This window comes from Mobula hypostoma, chromosome 6 (assembly GCF_963921235.1).
Source record: "Mobula hypostoma chromosome 6, sMobHyp1.1, whole genome shotgun sequence".
Lineage (NCBI taxonomy): Eukaryota > Metazoa > Chordata > Chondrichthyes > Myliobatiformes > Myliobatidae > Mobula > Mobula hypostoma.
The window spans coordinates 77,407,172-77,428,318 of record NC_086102.1 but is presented as its reverse complement, the minus strand read 5'-3'; the positions used below and the strand labels follow the sequence as shown (position 1 = coordinate 77,428,318).

Genomic DNA, 21,147 nt, shown 5'->3' with positions numbered 1-21,147 from the left:
ATGCAGAAGATGCTTTGGAAGTGGCTTTAGCAATTAGCAGCAATGCATCTTGCCATAGTTACACAGTGTCAATGTAGAGCCCAGTGATATGCTTGGGTGATAAACGGAGCTGCCAACCAGTGCTTTACAGAAAACAATGTATTCTTTACAGATAGTCAATGTTGGAAATTATGAATTGCATCAGTCATTTTATACAATGTAACTTTTCATAAACAATTGTATTACAATACTGTAACAAGATACTCAGTGTTAGACTTGTCGGCTGGGGACTAACTTTTGGTTGAGATACTAAAGGCACTGTTTTGACCTCCCATATACTTTGCTTCTCTTTTAAATAGTTTCCACTGTCAGTAGGATATCTAGCGTTTGTGCAGCTAACATAATCCACAGTTACTACGAAGGAAATCAGGGAAAATGATTTTTACAGAGCTATTTCAGTATATGCAGAATGCATTGTCAGAGAAGAAGGTGGAATCTATTGCAACAACAACATTCAAGAGCACTTTAAATTATTTTGAAGAGAAGATATTTACTGATGTTTTGTGTGAGAGCAGGATACATCAGCAATATAGATTAATGTTCCAAGAACAGTGGATTGAAAATACTGATACCATCCTCAATATGTCTATAATAACTCAATTTAGTAATCCCCAGTAATCTTTAATTACCCAATTCATGCAAGTTTTTTCTGACGTACATTCATAATATTTTCAAAGAGACATTTTCAATACCTGTTGAATGTCTTGTTGATGACATCTCATTAAGAGTGCTCCTTTCTGCAAAGACAGTAAAAAGTCAGAAACTGAAATGTTTGTTGTTATAGCAGCTCCCTTTTAGGTGGTAGGTGAGGATCTTTCTAGCTTCTGGTGGTTGACAATGCAGAAGATGCTTTGGAAGTGGCTTTAGCAATTAGCAGCAGTGCATCTTGCCATAGTTACACAGTGTCAATGTAGAGCCCAGTGATATGGTTGGGTGATAATGGAGCTGCCAACCAGTGCTTTACAGACAGCAATGTACTCTTTACAGATAGTCAATGAAGGTGTTGAATCTATGGAAATCATTGACACATAGATCTGTGGAAGCTTGGTTAGGCAACCATTGATAGGTTATTGATTAGTAAGGGGATAAGGTTTACGGGGAGAAGGTCAGAGAATAGGGTAAAAAGAACTAGGAATGATTGTGAAGCAGACACAGGAAATCAAATAGCCTAATTCTGCTCCTGTCTACTAGTGTAGTGGTCTAATTTCACAGCGAGTACCTGCAGCCTTCTACTATTACAATGTCAAGTTACTTAGTATTAGAAATGTTGGCTAAATTTTGATTGGAATGCTGAAAGATATTGCACACCATCGCTTCGAAATAGAATCATCCAGAAGTCCTGAAACACATTTTTGTTAATTTTCTCTTTCCAAAAACAGTGCTTCAGAAAATAAGGTGATTTCTAAATTCCACACCGAATAAAGTCCATTCTGTTTTTCTTCTCAAATTGGTGATGTTGAGAATTTGAATCTTCAAAAATCTGACTCAGAATTGATAACATTACTAGCTGGACATGGGCTAAAAGTAATTTGTTGGAAAAATATTGTTTTTATTTTGGGTGCTAACTACACAATAAAATTGATTCACCTTGAGTTGCAGACCAGCAATCATCGCTGGTTAAAATTACACCATTTGCAAAATTGCCTAGACACTCCTTCAGCTGATCCAGATCCTTACATACAACAGTTCTCCATTATTAAGTGCACACAGTAGTTATGCCATCACTCCTGTGATGCCCATTTCTAGGACTGTTGATGGAAATAGTAACTCAGAGAACAATTGTAAAGAAGAACACAGAACTAGGCATATATGACACAAGCTCATTGTTTTTGGCCTATTTGAATGGATACATCATGATCTGCAAGGCAGTAGGGTGACCACACATCTAGCATGATATTGCTTCTCCATTTAACAACTTCCATTGTCTGGAGGGTCAGTAATGAGCATTTGTGCAGCGAACATAAATAATAGTTACTAGAAGGAAATAAGGAAAAATTGTGTTTTACACAGCTATTTCACAATGTGCAGAATGCACTGCTGGAGAAGATGACAAAAGACTTTGAAACATCAGCTTTAAGGAGGAGATCGGATATATTTTGAATGGGATGTATTTACAGGCCTTATATGAGAACAGATACCAAAAACCATTTGCCAAATGTCTGCAACAATGGATTGAAAATACTGATACTGTACTTTATTTCTATAACTCAATTCAGCAAATCCCAGTAATCTTTAATTACACAATTCATGCAAGATTTTACTTACATATGTAATATTTTCAAAGAGTTATTTTCAATACCTGTTGTATCTGTTGGTGATGACGCCTCATTAAAAGTACTGCTCTCTGCAAAGACAGTAAAAGATCAGAAACAGAAATGTTAGTTATTGTAGCAGCAGCTCCCTTTCACGTGCTGTGTGAGGAACTATATACCAAACTCTAGAGCTTTTTATGTCAGTGGAATAGTTTTGTTTTGAAGGTTGTTCAAACAGAACCAGACTCCAATAGCTTCATAGTAAACTCACTATTCCCCCATCACAACCCTAATAAATTTTTGCCACTCAGAACATATGAAAGGGTTTTTATTGTGTTGATCAGACCACATGTTGCCCTGTATCTGACCCCTGGAGAGCATCAAGAGGGAGTCTCAAACTTCCCTTACCCCATCATTGTTCCCATGACGTATGGATTCATTTTCAAGGACTTTTTATCTGATATCCTGGATACTTATTGCTTATTTATTTATTTTCAATTTTTTTTCTATTGGTACAGTTTTATTTCCCTCCCATCTACCATCACATTGCTTTTCTTTTAAGTAATTTCCACTGTCTGAAGGATCTCTGCTCAGCATTTGTGCTGCTAACATAATTCATAGTTTCTAGAATGGAAAGGTGGAAGAACTATTTTTTTACACAGCTAGTTTACAATGTGCAGAATGCACTGCCTGAGAAGACAATGGAAGCCGTTGCACATCAGCTTTCATGAGGATATTAGATATATTTTGAAGAGGACGTATTTACAGGCTTTAGTTAAGAGCAGTATGCGAGAACTCATTTGGTAAATATCGCAAGAACATTGGATTGAAAATATTCATACTATCCTTAATAGTTCTGTAATACAGCAAACCCCGCTATTCTTTAATTACCCAATTCATGCAATACTTTTCATACATAAATAATATTATCAGAGAGTCATTTTCAGTACCTGTTGTATGTCTTGATGATGACATCTCATTAAGAGTGCTGGTTTCTGCAAAGACAGTAAAAGACCAGAAACTGAAAGGTTAATTATTGTAGCAGCAGCTCCTTCATAGGTGGTAAGTAGGAAATATACAGTCCATATACATTAACAACAAAACTCAAGAGTTTTGTGTTATCAACAGACTACTTTTGAAGTGAAATTTGTCCAAAAAGAACCAGACTCAGAAACCCGTGTAGTAAACTAACTATTCCCCTTCACACGCCTAATTAAATGTTTACCACTTAGAAAATATGAAATGGTCCAGGAGATCCTCAGTACTCTAGAAACTCTCGGACTCTGGAGGGCAGGATCTAACTTTGGCCAGAGTGGCTGCCAGCTTTTTTTGGATCACACACTGGCAAGAAGATTGAAAATCCACTTCTTGCATCTCAACCAGCAGCTCATTGCCATGGCTCTGGAGGTGAGACATTTGCTGCCGGGGCAGATCAACCATCAAACATTTCTGCTGAAGCTCAAGATTAGCTAGCACGTGGAATCTATTTAGCTTCATCGTATTCTGTCCCCAGAAGTACTATTCATTCTGGGTCACCCCTGGATTTCATCTCACCACCAAGAAGTCAACTGGACTACTGATATTGTTCTAGACTGGTCAAACCAATGCGAGAAATTCCTCCAAAAGAAGCCTCAGACATTACCTCTGGAAATACCTCCTGGGCCTACTTCGAAGACACCTTCTGGGACATCTTCATGGACTACGTCCGGGACTACCTCCAAGACGACTTCTAAGACTACCTCTAAGACAACTACTGCAACTACTTTTCAGACTACTTCTGACATGCCACCTGAAATAACTGTTGAATTTTCTGCCTCTAACCACAATATATCTGGTTTGCCTGGAGTTCTTGCAGAATATTCACATCTGATGGAGGTCTTCAGTAAGAAAAAGGCTACCACTCTACTGCCTCACCAGGACTACGACGGCACCATTGATCTGTTACTGAATACTTGTCCTCCTCAGGGACAGCTCTTCTATCTATCAGACAAACAGCATAAAGGACTACATCCAAGAAGCTCTGGTGTCCGTCTATTTCCAACCATCCACATCTCAAAGTTCAAAGTAAATTTTATTATCAAAGTACATATATGTTACCATATACAACCATGAGATTGATTTTCTTTTGGGCAGACACAACAAATCTACAGAATAATAACGATAATAAAATCAATGAAAGATTGCCGAACTAGGGCGTTCAGGGTGCCAAAGACAATAAACTGTACACATACAAAAAGAAGAAACAATAATACAAAAAAATAAGCAATAAATATTGAGAAAATGAGATGAAGAGTCCTTGTAAGTGAGTTCATTGGTTGAGGAAACTTTCAAGTGATGGGGCAAATGAAGTTGAGTGAAGTTATCCCGTATGGTCAAGAGCCAATTTATTTAGCTTTAACTCCATTTAATCTAACTAAAGCAAGATCATTTAAAGACTAACAACCCAAGGAGATATATGGAATAATGGAGGTAGTAATAAAGATACCTATTGATATTGTGTCAACGTTTTCAAAAATCTCTCACCAGAGGTACTCATTAAATCATCATCGTTGCAAGAAGTGAACTGCACAGATGAGATTATAGACATCCACGTTTATGACGAATGCACCAGTTCCAGTTGAAAAAGAGGACAAGGTCTTGCATTTATGTAATAGCTATCAAATCCCTTTTGGGATATCACAACGAGTTTTCAATCAAATGACATGCCATATGAAGTCTAGTTATTATCGTAGTGCAGAAAATCCACACACAAGACACAAAACAGCCAGATTGGTTATGAACTGGTAATATCCAACATGCTCTCTTGAGTGACGTATTAATACTGGACATCTCAGCAAGGAGAACTGCCCTATTCATTGTTCAGGTATGGCCATAGTATCACTGCTATCTACCTGAGACCAAGTGGCTGAATGTTCCACCTGAAAAAAGTTCTCACTGAACTGCTCTGTCACTCTCAACTCATTAAATCATAAATTAATTAATCAATTAATGAACACTCAAATAAAAGTCAGAGCAGTTTTCAAATGGGTCTTAGCTAATGCTAAAATTCATGAGCAATCAATACGTTAAAGTAGACAGCTACAAAATCCAAGACTAACACAAATTCTATAAATTAAAATCAAATTAATTCTATCTTGGTTTCAAGTTTAAGAAAGAAAAGGTATGTATTTTTATTATTCATGTATCCATGTAGGAGAGGATCTAGCATTTACAGACCATCTCTGGTGCCCCTGATAATGCAGTGAGTCATCTTCCTGAACGTCAAGTTCACAAGATCTAATTCCAGTATTTTGAACCAGTAATGATGAGGAAACTGAGATATTATTCCAACGCAGGATAATGTGTGGCTTTGAAGAGGTGGTGCTCTCCTGCACCTACGATCCTTCTAGCTTCTGGTGGTTGGTTGACAATGCAGAAGATGCTTTGGAAGCGGCTTTAGCAATTAACAGCAATGCATCTTGCCATAGTTACATTGACAATGTCAATGTAGAGCCCAGTGATATGGTTCGGCGATAATGGAGCTGCCAACCAGTGTTTTACAGACAGCAATGTATTCTTTACAGATAGTCAATGTTGGAAAGTAAGAAATGCATCAGTCATTTTATACGATGCAAGTTTTCCTGAACAATGGTATTACAATAAGAAGATGCTCAGTGTTAGTCTTGTTGGCTGGGGATTAACTTTTGGTTGAAATACTAAAGGCACTGTTTTGACCTCCCATCTACCTTTGCTTCTCTTTTAAATAGTTTCCACTGTCAGTAGCGCCGTTAGCGTTTGTGCAGCTAACATAATTCATCGTTACTACAAAGGAAATGAGGGAAAATGATTTTTACAGAGCTATTTCAGTAGGCGCAGAATGCATTGTCAGAGAAGACGGTGGAATCTATTGCAACAACAATTTTCAAGAGAAAATTCAAAATATTTTGAAGAGGAGATATTTAGAGATATTTTGTGTGAGAGCAGGATACAACAGCAAAGTAGATTAATGTTCCAAGAACAGAGGATTGAAAATACTGATACCATCCTCAATATTTCTATAAGATCTGAATTCAGCAATCCCCAGTAATCTCTAATTACCCAATTCATGCAACTTTTTTCTTATGTACATGCATAATATTTTCAAAGAGACATTTTCAATACCTGTTGAATGTCTTGTTGCTGACATCTCATTAAGAGTGCTCCTTTCTGCAAAGACAGTAAAAAGTCAGAAACTGAAATGTTAGTTGTTGTAGCAGCAGCTCCCTCGTAGTTGGTAAGTAAGGAACTATATAGTCCATCTATATTCACAACAAAACTCAGGAGTTTTTGTTCTCAACAGAGTACTTTTGAAGGGAAAATTGTCTGTACTAGGCTCGAAACATATGTAGCGAATTCACTATTCCCCCATCACAACCCTAAATTGCCATTCAGAATATAGGGAAAGGTTTATAGGATGTTGGTCAGAACACATTTGGAATATTGGGCCCTGAATCTGAGGAAGGCTGTTCTGGCCCTGGTGAGGGTCCAGAGAATGTTCACAAGATTGTTCCCGGGCTTAACATCGGAGGAGGGTTTAATTTTTTTTATGGGTCTGTAGTCATTGGAGTTCAGAAGTGGAGGGGAGATCTCATTGAAACCTGTTGAATACTGAAAGGTCTTGATAGACTGAAAATGGAGAGGATGTGTCCATTCGTAGGGGAGTCCAGGGCACAGACTAGGAATGAAGGGATATCCCTTTAAAACTGAAATGAAAATGAAGGTGTTGAATCTATGGAATTCATTGACACATAGATCTGTGGAAGCTTGGTTAGGCAAACGTTGATAGGTTATTGATTGGTAAGGGGATAAGGTTTACTGGGAGAAGGTCAGAGAATAGGGTTAAAAAGAACTAGGAATGATTGTGAAGCAGACACAGGAAATCAATTAGCCTAATTCTGCTCCTGTCTAATAGTGTAATGGTCTAATTTCACAGAGAGTACCTGCAGCCTTCTACTATTACAATGACAAGTTACTCAGTATTAGAAATGTTGGCTAAATTTTGATTCGAATGCTGGAAGATATTGTACACCATGGATTCCAAATAGAATCATCCAGAAGTCCTGAAACACATTTTTGTTTTTTTCTCTTTCCAAAACCAGTGCTTCAGAAAATAAGGTGATTCACAAATTCCACACCGAATAAAGTCCATTCTGTTTTTTTCTCAAATTGGTGATGTTGAGAATTTGAATCTTCAAAAGTCTGACTCAGAATTGATAACATTACTAGATGGACATGGGCTAAAAGTAATTTGTCCTGACGAAGGGTCTCGGCCTGAAACGTCAACTGTACGTCTTCTTAGAGATGCTGCCTGGCCTGCTGCGTTCACCAGCAACTTTGATGTGTGTTGCTTGTTGGAATAATGTTGTTTTTATTTTGAGTGCTAACTACACAAAATAATTGATTCGCCTTGAGTTCCACACTAGCAACCAACACTGGTTAAAATTACACTATTTGCAAAATTGCCTGGACATTCCTTTAAATGATCCATATTCTTACACACAAAGGTTCTCTAAAATTAAATGCACACACTAGTTACGCCATCACTTCAGTGATGCCCATTTCTAGAATTGTTGTTAGAAATAGTAACTCAGAGAACAATTGTAAAGAACAAGACAGAACTAGATATATATGACACAAGCTCATTGTTTTCATCCTATTTGAATGGATACATGATTATCTGCAAGACAGTAGGTTGACCTCACATCTAGCAAGCCACTGCTTCTCATTTAAACAACTTCCATTGTCTGTAGGGTCAGTAATTAGCATTTGTGCAGCGAACATAAATATTAGTTACTAGAAAGGAAATAAGGGAAAATTATGTTTTACACAGCTATTTCACAATGTGCAGAATGCACTGCTGGAGAAGATGATGGAAGACTTTGAAACCTCAGCTTTAAGGAGGAGATTGGATATATTTTGAATAGGATGTATTTACAGGCTTTGGAATGAGAGCAGAATACCAAAACTCATTCGATAAATGTCTGCAACAATGGATTGAAAATACTCATATTTACTTATATTTGTATAACTCAATTCAGCGAATCCCAGTAGTCTTTAATTAGACAATTCATGCAAGATTTTACTTACAGACGCAATATTTTCAGAGAGTTATTTCTAATACCTGTTGTATGTGTTGGTGATGACGCCTCATTAAAAGTACTGCTCTCTGCAAAGACAGTAAAAGATCAGAAATGGAAATGTTAGTTATTGTAGCAGCAGCTCCCTCTCACGTGCTGTGTGAGGAACTATATACCAAGCTCTGGAGCTTTTTATGTCAACGGACTAGTTTTGTTTTGAAGGTTGTTTAAACAGAACCAGACTCCAATAGCTGCATAGTAAACTCACTATTCCCCCATCACAACCCTAATAAATTTTTGCCACTCAGAACATATGGAAGGGTTTTTATTGTGTTGATCAGACCACATGTTGCCCTGTATCTGACCCCTGGAGAGCATCAAGAGGGCGTCTCAAACTTCCCTTACCCCATCATTGTTCCCATGACTTACAGATTCACTTCCAAGGACTTTTAAATCTGATATTCTCGATATTTATTGTTTATTTATTTATTTTCAGAATTTTTTTTTGTATTTCAACAGTTTCATTGACCTCCCATCTACCATTACATTGCTTCTCTTATAAATAATTTCCACTGTCTGAAGGATCCTTGCTCAGCATTTGTGCTGCTAACATAATTCATAGTTTCTAGAATGGAAAGGAGGAAAAACTATTTTTTTGCACAGCTAGTTTACAATGTGCAGAATGCACTGCCTCAGAAGACAATGGAAGCCATTGCTCGTCGGCTTTCATGAGGATATTGGATATATTTTGAAGAGGACGTATTTACATGTTTTACTTAAGAGTAGTACGCGAAAACTCATTTGGTAAATATTGCAAGAACATTGAATTGAAAATATTGATACTATCCTTAATAATTCTGTAATACAATACAGCAAATCCCACTATTCTTTAATTACCCAATTCATGCAATACTTTTCATACATAAATAATATTATCAGAGAGTCATTTTCAATACCTGTTGTATGTCTTGATGATGACATCTCATTAAGAGTGCTGGTTTCTGCAAAGACAGTAAAAGACCAGAAACTGAAAGGTTAATTATTGTAGCAGCAGCTCCTTCATAGGTGGTAAGTAGGAAATATACAGTCCATATACATTCACAACAAAATTCAAGAGTTTTGTGTTATCAACAGACTACTTTTGAAGTGAAATTTGTCCAAAAAGAACCAGACTCAGAAACCCGTGTAGTAAACTCACTATTCCCCTTCACACGCCTAATTAAATGCTTACCACTTAGAAAATATGGAATGGTTCAGGAGATCCTCAGTAGTCTAGAAACTCTCGGACTCTGGAGGGCAGGATCTAACTTTGGCCAGAGTGGCTGCCAGCTTTTTTTGGATCACACACTGGCAAGAAGATTGAAAATTCACTTCTTGCATCTCAACCAGCAGTTCGTTGCCATGGCTCTGGGGGTAAGACATTTGCTGCCGAGGGAGATCAACCATCAAACATTTCTGCTGAAGCTCAAGATTGGCTAGCACGTGGAATCAATTTAGCTCCATCTTATTCTGTTCCTAGAAGCACTATTCAATCTAGGTCATCCCTGGATTTCATCTCACCACCCGGAAGTCAACTGGACTACTGATATTGTCCTAGACTGGTCAAACCAATGCAAGAAATTCCTCCAAAAGAAGCCTCAGACATTACCTCTGGAAATACCTCCTGCGCCTACTTCGAAGACACCTTCTGCGACATCTTCCTGGACTAACTCCGGGACAACCTCCAAGACAACTTCTACGACTACCTCTGAGACAACTACCGCAACTACTTTTCAGACTACCTGAAATATCTGTTGAACTTTCTGCCTCTAACCACAATATATCTGATTTGTCTGTAGTTGTTGCAGAATATTCACATCTGATGGAGGTCTTCAGCAAGAATAAGGCTATCACTCTACTGCCTCACCAGCACTACAACTGCACCATTGATCTGTTACTGAATACTTGTCCTCTTCAGGAACAGCTCTTCTATCTATCATCCCCACAGAGAAACAGCATGGAGGACTACATCCATGAAGCTCTGGTGTCTGGCTATTTCCAAACATCCACATCTCAAAGTTCAAAGTAAATTTTATTATTAAAGTACATATATGTTACCAAATACAACCATGAGATTCATTTTCTTATGGGCATAAACAACAAATTTATAGAATAATAACCATGACAGAATCAATGAAAGATTGCCGAACTAGGGCGTTCAGAATGCCAAAGACAACAAACTGTGCATATACAAAAAGAAGAAACAATAATACAAAAAAAAAAGCAATAAATACTGAGAGCATGAAATGAAGAGTCCTTGAAAGTGAGTTCATTGGTTGAGGAAACTTTCAAGTGATGGGGCAAGTGAAGTTGAGTGAAGTTATCCCGTATGGTCAACAGCCAATTTATTTAGCTTTAACTCTATTTAATCTAACTAAAGCAAGATCATTTAAAGACTAACAACCCAAGGAGATGTATGGAATAATGGAGGTAGTAATAAATATAGCTATTGATATGTTGTCAATGTTTTCAAAAATCTCTCACCAGAGGTACTCATTAAATCATCATTGTTGCAAGTAGTGAACTGCACAGATGAGATTATAGACATCCACGTTTATGACGAATGCACCAGTTCCAGTTGAAAAAGAGAACAAGGTCTTGCATTTATGTAATAGCTGTCAAATCCCTTTTGGGATATCACAACGAGTTTTCAATCAAATGACATGCCATATGAAGTCTAGTTATTATCGTAGTGCAGAAAATCCACACACAAGACACAAAACAGCCAGATTGGTTATGAACTGGTAATATCCAACATGCTCTCTTGAGTGACGTATTAATACTGGACATCTCACCAAGGAGAACTGCCTTATTCATTGTTGAGTTATGGCCATAGTATCACTGCTATCTACCTGAGACCAAATGGCTGAATGATCCACCTGTAAAAAGTTCTCACTGAACTGCTCTGTCACTCTCAACTCATTAAATCATAAATTAATTAATCAATTAATGAACACTCAAATAAAAGTCAGAGCAGTTTTCAAATGGGTCTTAGCTAATGCTAAAATTCATGAGCAATCAATACGTTAAAGTAGACAGCTACAAAATCCAAGCACTAACACGAATTTTATAAATTAAAATCAAATGAATTCTATCTTGGTTTCAAGTTTAAGAAAGAAAAGGTATGTATTTTTATTATTCATGTATCAAAGTAGGTGAGGATCTAGCATTTACAGACCATCTCTGGTGCCGTTGATAATGCAGTGAGTCATCTTTCTGAACGTCAAGTTCACAAGATTTAATTCCAGTACTTTGACCCAGTAATGATGAGGAAACTGAGATATTCTTGCAACGCAGGATAATGTGTGGCTTTGAGGAGGTGGTGCTCTCCTGCACCTACAATCCTTCCAGCTTCTGGCGGTTGACAATGCAGAAGATGCTTTGGAACTGGCTTTAGCAATTAGCAGCAATGCATCTTGCCATAGTTACACAGTGTCAATGTAGAGCCCAGTGATATGGTTGGGTGATAATGGAGCTGCCAACCAGTGTTTTACAGACAGCAATGTATCCTTTACAGATAGTCAATGTTGGAAAGTAAGAATTGCATCAGTCATTTTATATGATGCAAGTTTTCCTGAACAATGGTATTACAATAAGAAGATACTCAGTTTTAGTCCTGTTGGCGGGGGACTAACTTTTGGTTGAGATACTAAAGGCACTGTTTTGACCTCCCATCTACCTTTGCTTCTCTTTTAAATAGTTTCCACTGTCAGTAGCACTGTTAGCGTTTGTGCAGCTAACATAATTCATAGTTACTATAAAGGAAATGAGGGAAAATGATTTTTACAGAGCTATTTCAGTATATGCAGAATGCATTGTCAGAGAAGACAGTGGAATCTATTGCAATAACAACATTCAAGAGGAAATTCAAAATATTTTGAAGAGGAGATATTTAGAGATATTTTGTGTGAGAGCAGGATACAACAGCAAAGCAGATTAATGTTCCAAGAACAGAGAATTGAAAATATTGATACCATCCTCAATATTTCTATAAGAACTGAATTCAGCAATCCCCAGTAATCTTTAATTAACCAATTCATGCAAGTTTTTTTCTTACGTACATGCATAATATTTTCAAAGAGACATTTTCAATACCTGTTGAATGTCTTGTTGATGACATCTCATTAGGAGTGCTCCTTTCTGCAAAGACAGTAAAAAGTCAGAAACTGAAATGTTAGTTGTTGTAGCAGCAGCTCCCTCGTAGGTGGTAAGTAAGGAACTATATAGTCCATCTATATTCACAACAAAACTCAGGAGTTTTTGTTCTCAACGGAGTACTTTTGAAGGGAAAATTGTCTGTACCAGGCTCGAAACCTATGTAGCGAATTCACTATTCCCCCATCACAACCCTAAATTGCCATTCAGAATATAGGGAAAGGTTTATAGGATGGTGGTCAGAACACATTTGGAATATTGGGCCCTGAATCTGAGGAAGGCTGTTCTGGCCCTGGTGAGGGTCCAGAAAATGTTCACAAGATTGTTCCCGGGCTTAACATCGGAGGAGTGTTTAATTTTTTTTATGGGTCTGTAGTCAGTGGAGTTCAGAAGTGGAGGGGAGATCACATTGAAACCTGTTGAATACTGAAAGGTCTTGATAGACTGAAAATGGAGAGGATGTGTCCATTCGTAGGGGAGTCCAGGGCACAGACCAGGAATGAAGGGATATCCCTTTAAAACTGAAATGAGAATGAAGGTGTTGAATCTATGGAATTCATTGACACATAGATCTGTGGAAGCTTGGTTAGGCAAACGTTGATAGGTTATTGATTGGTAAGGGGATAAGGTTTACTGGGAGAAGGTCAGAGAATAGGGTTAAAAAGAACTAGGAATGATTGTGAAGCAGACACAGGAAATCAATTAGCCTAATTCTGCTCCTGTCTAATAGTGTAATGGTCTAATTTCACAGAGAGTACCTGTAGCCTTCTACTATTACAATGACAAGTTACTCAGTATCAGAAATATTGGCTAAATTTTGATTCGAATGCTGGAAGGTATTGTACACCATGGATTCTAAATAGAATCATCCAGAAGTCCTGAAACACATTTTTGTTTTTTTTCTCTTTCCAAAACCAGCGCTTCAGAAAATAAGGTGATTCACAAATTCCACACCGAATAAAGTCCATTCTGTTTTTTTTCCTCAAGCTGGTGATGTTGAGAATTTGAATCTTCAAAAGTCTGACTCAGAATTGATAACATTACTAGATGGACATGGGCTAAAAGTAGTTTGTCCTGATGAAGGGTCTCAGCCTGAAACGTCGACTGTACCTCTTCTTAGAGATGCTGCCTGGCCTGCTGCGTTCACCAGCAACTTTGATGTGTGTTGCTTGTTGGAATAATGTTGTTTTTATTTTGAGTGCTAACTACACAAAATAATTGATTCGCCTTGAGTTCCACACTAGCAACCAACACTGGTTAAAATTACACTATTTGCAAAATTGCCTGGACATTCCTTTAAATGATCCATATTCTTACACACAAAAGTTCTCTAAAATTAAATGCACACACTAGTTACGCCATCACTTCAGTGATGCCCATTTCTAGAATTGTTGTTAGAAATAGTAACTCAGAGAACAATTGTAAAGAACAAGACAGAACTAGATATATATGACACAAGCTCATTGTTTTCATCCTATTTGAATGGATACATGATTATCTGCAAGACAGTAGGTTGACCTCACATCTAGCAAGCCACTGCTTCTCATTTAAACAACTTCCATTGTCTGTAGGGTCAGTAATTAGCATTTGTGCAGCGAACATAAATATTAGTTACTAGAAAGGAAATAAGGGAAAATTATGTTTTACACAGCTATTTCACAATGTGCAGAATGCACTGCTGGAGAAGATGATGGAAGACTTTGAAACCTCAGCTTTAAGGAGGAGATTGGATATATTTTGAATAGGATGTATTTACAGGCTTTGGAATGAGAGCAGAATACCAAAACTCATTCGATAAATGTCTGCAACAATGGATTGAAAATACTCATATTTACTTATATTTGTATAACTCAATTCAGCAAATCCCAGTAGTCTTTAATTACACAATTCATGCAAGATTTTACTTACATACGCAATATTTTCAGAGAGTTATTTTCAATACCTGTTGTATGTGTTGGTGATGACGCCTCATTAAAAGTACTGCTCTCTGCAAAGACAGTAAAAGATCAGAAACGGAAATGTTAGTTATTGTAGCAGCAGCTCCCTCTCACGTGCTGTGGGAGGAACTATATACCAAACTCTGGAGCTTTTTATGACAACGGACTAGTTTTGTTTTGAAGGTTGTTCAAACAAAACCAGACTCCAATAGCTGCATAGTAAACTTACTATTCCCCCATCACAATCCTAATAAATTTTTGCCACTCAGAACATATGGAAGGGTTTTTATTGTGTTGATCAGACCACATGTTGCCCTATATCTGAGGAAGGATGTTCTGGGCCCTGGAGAGAATCAAGAGGGAGTCTCAAACTTCCTAAAGTTCACTTGCTCCATCATTATTCCCATGACATATGGATTCACTTTCAAGGACTTTTAAATCTGATATTCTCAATATTTATTGTTTATTTATTTATTTTCAGAATTTTTTTGTATTTGCACAGTTTCATTTACCTCCCATCAACCATTACATTGCTTCTCTTATAAATAATTTCCACTGTCTGAAGGATCTGTGCTCAGCATTTGTGCTGCTAACATAATTCATAGTTTCTAGAATGGAAAGGAAGAAAATTTTTTTTTGTTTTTACACAGCTAGTTTACAATGTGCAGAAGGCATTGCCTGAGAAGACAATGGAAGCCATTGCACGTCGGCTTTCATGAGGATATTGGATATAGTTCGAAGAGGGCATATTTACAGGTTTTAGTTAAGAGCAGTGTGCGAGAACTCATTTGGTAAATATTGCAAGAACATTGGATTGAAAATACTGATACCATCCTTAATAGTTCTGTAATACAATACAGCAAACCCCGCTATTCTTTAATTACCCGATTCATGCAATACTTTTCTTACATAAATAATATTTTCGGAGAGTCATTTTCAATACCTGTTGTATGTCTTGATGATGACATCTCGTTAAGAGTGCTGGTTTCTGCAAAGACAGTAAAAGACCAGAAACTGAAAGGTTAATTATTGTAGCAGCAGTTCCTCCATAAGTGGTAAGTAGGAAATATACAGTCCATATACATTCACAACAAAACTCAAGAGTTTTTTGTTATCAACAGACTACATCTGAAGTGAAATTTGTCCAAAAAGAACCAAACTCAGGAACCCGTGTAGTAAACTTACTATTCCCCTTCAAACGCCTAATTAAATGTTTACCACTTAGAAAATATGGAATGGTTCAGGAGATCCTCAGTACTCTAGAAACTCTCTGACTCTGGAGGGCAGGATCTAACTTTGGCCAGAGTGGCTGCCAGCTTTTTTTGGATCACACGCTAGCAAGAACATTGAAAATCCACTTCTTGCATCTCAACCAGCAGCTCGTTGCCGTGGTTCTGGATGTGAGACATTTGCTGCCAGAGCAGTTCAACCATCAAATATTTCTGCTGAAGCTCAAGATTGGCTAGCGCGTGGAATCAATTTAGCTCCATCTTATTCTGTACCCAGAAGTACTATTCAATCTGGGTCACCCCTGGATTTCATCTCACCACCCAGAAGTCAACTGGACTACTGATGTTGTTCCAGACTGGTCAAACCAGTGCGAGAAATTCCTCCAAAAGAAGCCTAAGACATTACATCTGGAAATACCTCCTGGGCCTACTTCGAAGACACCTTCTGGGACATCTTCCTGGACTACCTCCGGGACTACATCCAAGACAACTTCTAAGACTACCTCTGAGACAACTACTGCAACTACTTTTCAGACTACTTCTGACATGCCACCTGAAATATCTGTTGAACTTTCTGCCTCTAACCACAATATATCTGATTTGTCCGGAGTACTTGCAGAATATTCGGAGCTGATGGAGGTCTTCAGCAAGAAAAAGACTACCACTCTACTGCCTCACCAGGACTACGATGGCACCATTGATCTGTTACTGAATACTTGTCCTCTTCAGGAACAGCTCTTCTATCTATCAGCCCCACAGACAAACAGCGTGGAGGACTACACCCAGGAAGCTCTGACGTCTGGCTATTTCCAACCATCCACATCTCAAAGATCGAAGTAAATTTTATTATTAATGTACATATATGTTATCATATACAGCTATGAGATTCATTTTCTTATGGGCATACTCAACAAATCTATAGAATAATAACCATAATAGAATCAATGAAAGATTGCCGAACTAGGGTGTTCAGAGTGCCAAAGACAACAAACTGTACACATACAAAAAGAAGAAACAATAATACAAAAAAAAGCAATAAATATTGAGAACATGAAACAAAGAGTCCTTGAAAGTGAGTTCAATGGTTGAGGAAACTTTCAAGTGATGGGGCAAGTGAAGTTGAGTGAAGTTATCCCGTATGGTCAAGAGCCAATTTATTTAGCTTTAACTCCATTTAATCTAACTAAAGCAAGATCATTTAAAGACTAACAACCCAAGGAGATATATGGAATAATGGAGGTAGTAATAAATATAGCTATTGATATGGTGTCAATGTTTTCAAAAATCTCTCACCAGAGGTACTCATTAAATCATCATCGTTGCAAGAAGTGAACTGCACAGATGAGATTATAGACATCCAGGTTTATGACGAATGCACCAGTTACAGTTGAAAAAGAGAACACAGTCTTGCATTTATGTAATAGCTGTCAAATCCCTTTTGGGATATCACAATGAGTTTTCAATCAAATGATATGCCATATGAAGTCTAGTTATTATTGTAGTGCAGAAAATCCACACACAAGACACAAAACAACCAGATTGGTTATGAACTGGTAAAATCCAACATGCTCTCCTGAGTGAGGTATTAATACTGGACATCTCACCAAGGAGAACTGCCCTGTTCATTGTTAAGTTATGGCCATAGTATCACTGCTATCTACCTGAGACCAAGTGGCTGAATGATCCACCTGAAAAAAGTTCTCACTGCACTGCTCTGTCACTCTCAACTCATTTAATCATATATTAATTAATCAATTAATGAATACTCAAATAAAAGGCATAGCAGTTTTCAAATGGGTTTTAGCTAACGCTAAAATTCACGAGCAATCAATATGTTAAAGTAGACAGCTACAAAATCCAAGCACTAACACAAATTTTACAAATTAAAATCAATTGAATCTATCTTGGTTTCAAGCTTAAGAAAGAAAAGGTATGTATTTTTATTATTCATGTATCAATGTAGGTGAGGATCTAGCATTTACAGACCATCTCTGGTGCCCTTGATAATGCAGTGAGTCATCTTCCTGAACATCAAGTTCACAAGATCTAATTCTAGTACTTTGACCCAGTAATGATGAGGAAACTGAGATATTCTTCCAACGCAGGATAATGTGTGGCTTTGAGGAGGTGGTGCTCTCCTGCACCTACAATCCTTCCAGCTTCTGGTGGTTGACAATGCAGAAGATGCTTTGGAAGCGGCTTTAGCAATTAGCAGCAATGCATCTTGCCATAGTTACACAGTGTCAATGTAGAGCCCAGTGATATGGTTGGGTGATAATGGAGCTGCCAACCAGTGTTTTACAGAAAGCAATGTATTCTTTACAGATAGTCAATGTTGGAAAGTACGAATTACATTAGTCATTTTATACACTGCAAGTTTTTCTAAACAATGGTATTACAATAACAAGATACTCAGTGTTAGTCTTGTTGGCGGGGGACTAACATTTGGCTGAGATACTAAAGGCACGATTTTGACCTCCCATCTACATTTGCTTCTCTTTTAAATAGTTTCCACTGTCAGTAGCATAGTTAGAATTTGTGTAGCTAACATAATTCATAGTTCATAGTTCATAATTCATAATTCAAAGGAAATGAGGGAAAATAATTTTTACAGAGCTATTTCAGTAGGCGCAGAATGCATTGTCAGAGAAGTCGGTGGAATCCATTGCAACAACAACATTCAAGAAGAAATTTTGTGTGAGAGCAGGATACAACAGCAAAGCAGATTAATGTTCCAAGAACAGAGGATTGAAAATACTGATACCATCCTCAATATTTCTATAAGATCTGAATTCAGCAATCCCCAGTAATCTCTAATTACCCAATTCATGCAACTTTTTTCTTACGTACATGCATAATATTTTCAAAGAGACATTTTCAATACCTGTTGAATGTCTTGTTGATGACATCTCATTAAGAGTGCTCCTTTCTGCAAAGACAGTAAAAAGTCAGAAACTGAAATGTTAGTTGTTGTAGCAGCAGCTCCCTCGTAGGTGGTAAGTAAGGAACTATATAGTCCATATATATTCACAACAAAACTCACCAGTTTTTGTTCTCAACAGAGTACTTTTGAAGGGAAAATTGTCCGTACCAGGCTCGAAACCTATGTAGTAATCTCACTATTCCCCCATCACAACCCTAAATTGCCATTCAGAATATAGGGAAAGGTTTATAGGATGTTGGTCAGAACACATTTGGAATATTGGGCCCTGAATCTGAGGAAGGCTGTTCTGGCCCTGGTGAGGGTCCAGAGAATGTTCACAAGATTGTTCCCGGGCTTAACATCGGAGGAGTGTTTAATTTTTTTTATGGGTCTGTAGTCAGTGGAGTTCAGAAGTGGAGGGGAGATCACATTGAAACTTGTTGAATACTGAAAGGTCTTGATAGACTGAAAATGGAGAGGATGTGTCCATTTGTAGGGGAGTCCAGGGCACAGACTAGGAATGAAGGGATATCCCTTTAAAACTGAAATGAGAATGAAGGTGTTGAATCTATGGAATTCATTGACACATAGATCTGTGGAAGCTTGGTTAGGCAAACGTTGATAGGTTATTGATTGGTAAGGGGATAAGGTTTACTGGGAGAAGGTCAGAGAATAGGGTTAAAAAGAACTAGGAATGATTGTGAAGCAGACACAGGAAATCAATTAGCCTAATTCTGCTCCTGTCTAATAGTGTAATAGTCTAATTTCACAGAGAGTACCTGCAGCCTTCTACTATTACAATGACAAGTTACTCAGTATTAGAAATGTTGGCTAAATTTTGATTAGAATGCTGAAATGTATTGTACACCATGGCATCTAAATAGAATCATCCAGAAGTCCTGAAACACGTTTCTGTTAAACTTCTCTTTCCAAAAACAGCGCTTCAGGAAATGAGGTGATTCCCAAATTCCACAGCGAATAAAGTCCATTCTATTTTTCTTCTCAAATTGGTGATGTTGAAAATTTGAATCTTCAAAAGTCTGACTCAGAATTGATAACATTACTAGCTGGACATGGGCTAAAAGTAATTTGTTGGGAAAATGTTGTTTTCATTTTGGGTGCTAACTGCACAAAAAAATTGATTCGCCTTGAGTTCCACACCAGCAATAATCACTGATTAAAATTACAGCATTTGCAAAATTGCCTGGACATTCCTTTAAATGTTCCATATTCTTACACACAACAGTTCTCTATAATTAAATGCACACATTAGTTACGCCATCAATCCTGTGATGCCCATTTCTAGCATTGTTGATAGAAATAGTAACTCAGAGAACAACTGTAAAGAATAAGACAGAACTAGATATATATGACACAAGCTCATTGTTTTCATCTTATTTGAATGGATACATCAGTATCTGCAAGACAATAGGTTGACCTCACATCTAGCATGACATTGCTTCGACATTAAACAACTTCCATTGTCTGGAAGGTCAGTAATTAGCATTTGTGCAGCGAACATAAATATTAGTTACTGAAAAGGAAACAAAGGAAAATTATGTTTTGATCAGCTATTTCACAATGTGCAGAATGCACTGCTGGAGAAGATGACGGAAAATTTGCAACATCAGCTTTAAGGAGTTGACTGGATATATTTTGAATGGGATGTATTTACAGGTTTTGAATGAGAGCAGAATACCAAAAATCATTCGATAAATGTCTGCAACAATGGATTGAAAATACTCATATTTACTTATTTTTCTATAACTCCATTCAGCAAATCCCAGTAGTCTTTAATTACACAATTCATGCAAGATTTTACTTACATATGTAATATTTTAAGTTATTTTCAATACCTGTTGTATGTGTTGGTGATGACGCCTCATTAAAAGTACTGCTCTCTGCAAAGACAGTAAAAGATCAGAAACAGAAATGTTAGTTATTGTAGCAGCAGTTCTCTCTCTCAGGTGTTGTGTAAGGAACTATATACCAAACTCAAGAGCTTTTGATGATAATGGACTAGTTTTGTATTGAAGGTTGTTCTAACAGAACCAGGCTCCAAAACCTGCATAGTAAACTCACTATTCTCCCGTCACAACCCTAGTAAATTTTTGCTACTCAGAAAATATGAAAGGGTTTTTATTGTGTTGCTCAGACCACTTTTTGCCCTGTATCTGAGGAAGGATGTTCTAGCCCCTGGAGAGCATCAAGAGGGAGTCTCAAACTTCCTAAAGTTCACTTGCTCCATCATTATTCCCATGACTAAAGGATTCACTTTCAAGGACTTTTTATCTGATATTCTTGATATTTATTGTTTATTTATTTATTTTCAAAATGTGTTTTCTTTTTGTATTGGCACAGTTTTGTTTCCCTCCCATCTACCATTACATTGTTTCTCTTTTAAATTATTTCCACTGTCTGAAGGATCCTTGCCTAGTATTTGCAATTATTATTAATTAATAGGCATCCGTTAGTCCA

The 21,147-nt window shown here is 37.4% G+C and overlaps 1 protein-coding gene across 1 annotated transcript in view; it reads right to left on the bottom strand.

The window, feature by feature from the left end:
- The window catches only part of LOC134348721 (adhesion G-protein coupled receptor G2-like), a 189,144-nt gene that overhangs the window by 130,691 nt on the left and 37,306 nt on the right, over nt 1–21,147 (bottom strand). Inside the window, exons 8-16 of the mRNA XM_063052526.1 lie at nt 20,526–20,570; nt 18,631–18,675; nt 15,461–15,505; nt 14,523–14,567; nt 12,521–12,565; nt 9,343–9,387; nt 8,431–8,475; nt 2,339–2,383; nt 732–776 (exon numbers count right to left, since the gene is read on the bottom strand). Coding sequence (XP_062908596.1) covers nt 732–776; nt 2,339–2,383; nt 8,431–8,475; nt 9,343–9,387; nt 12,521–12,565; nt 14,523–14,567; nt 15,461–15,505; nt 18,631–18,675; nt 20,526–20,570 — 405 coding nt within the window. The remainder of the gene's footprint in view (nt 1–731; nt 777–2,338; nt 2,384–8,430; nt 8,476–9,342; nt 9,388–12,520; nt 12,566–14,522; nt 14,568–15,460; nt 15,506–18,630; nt 18,676–20,525; nt 20,571–21,147) is intronic.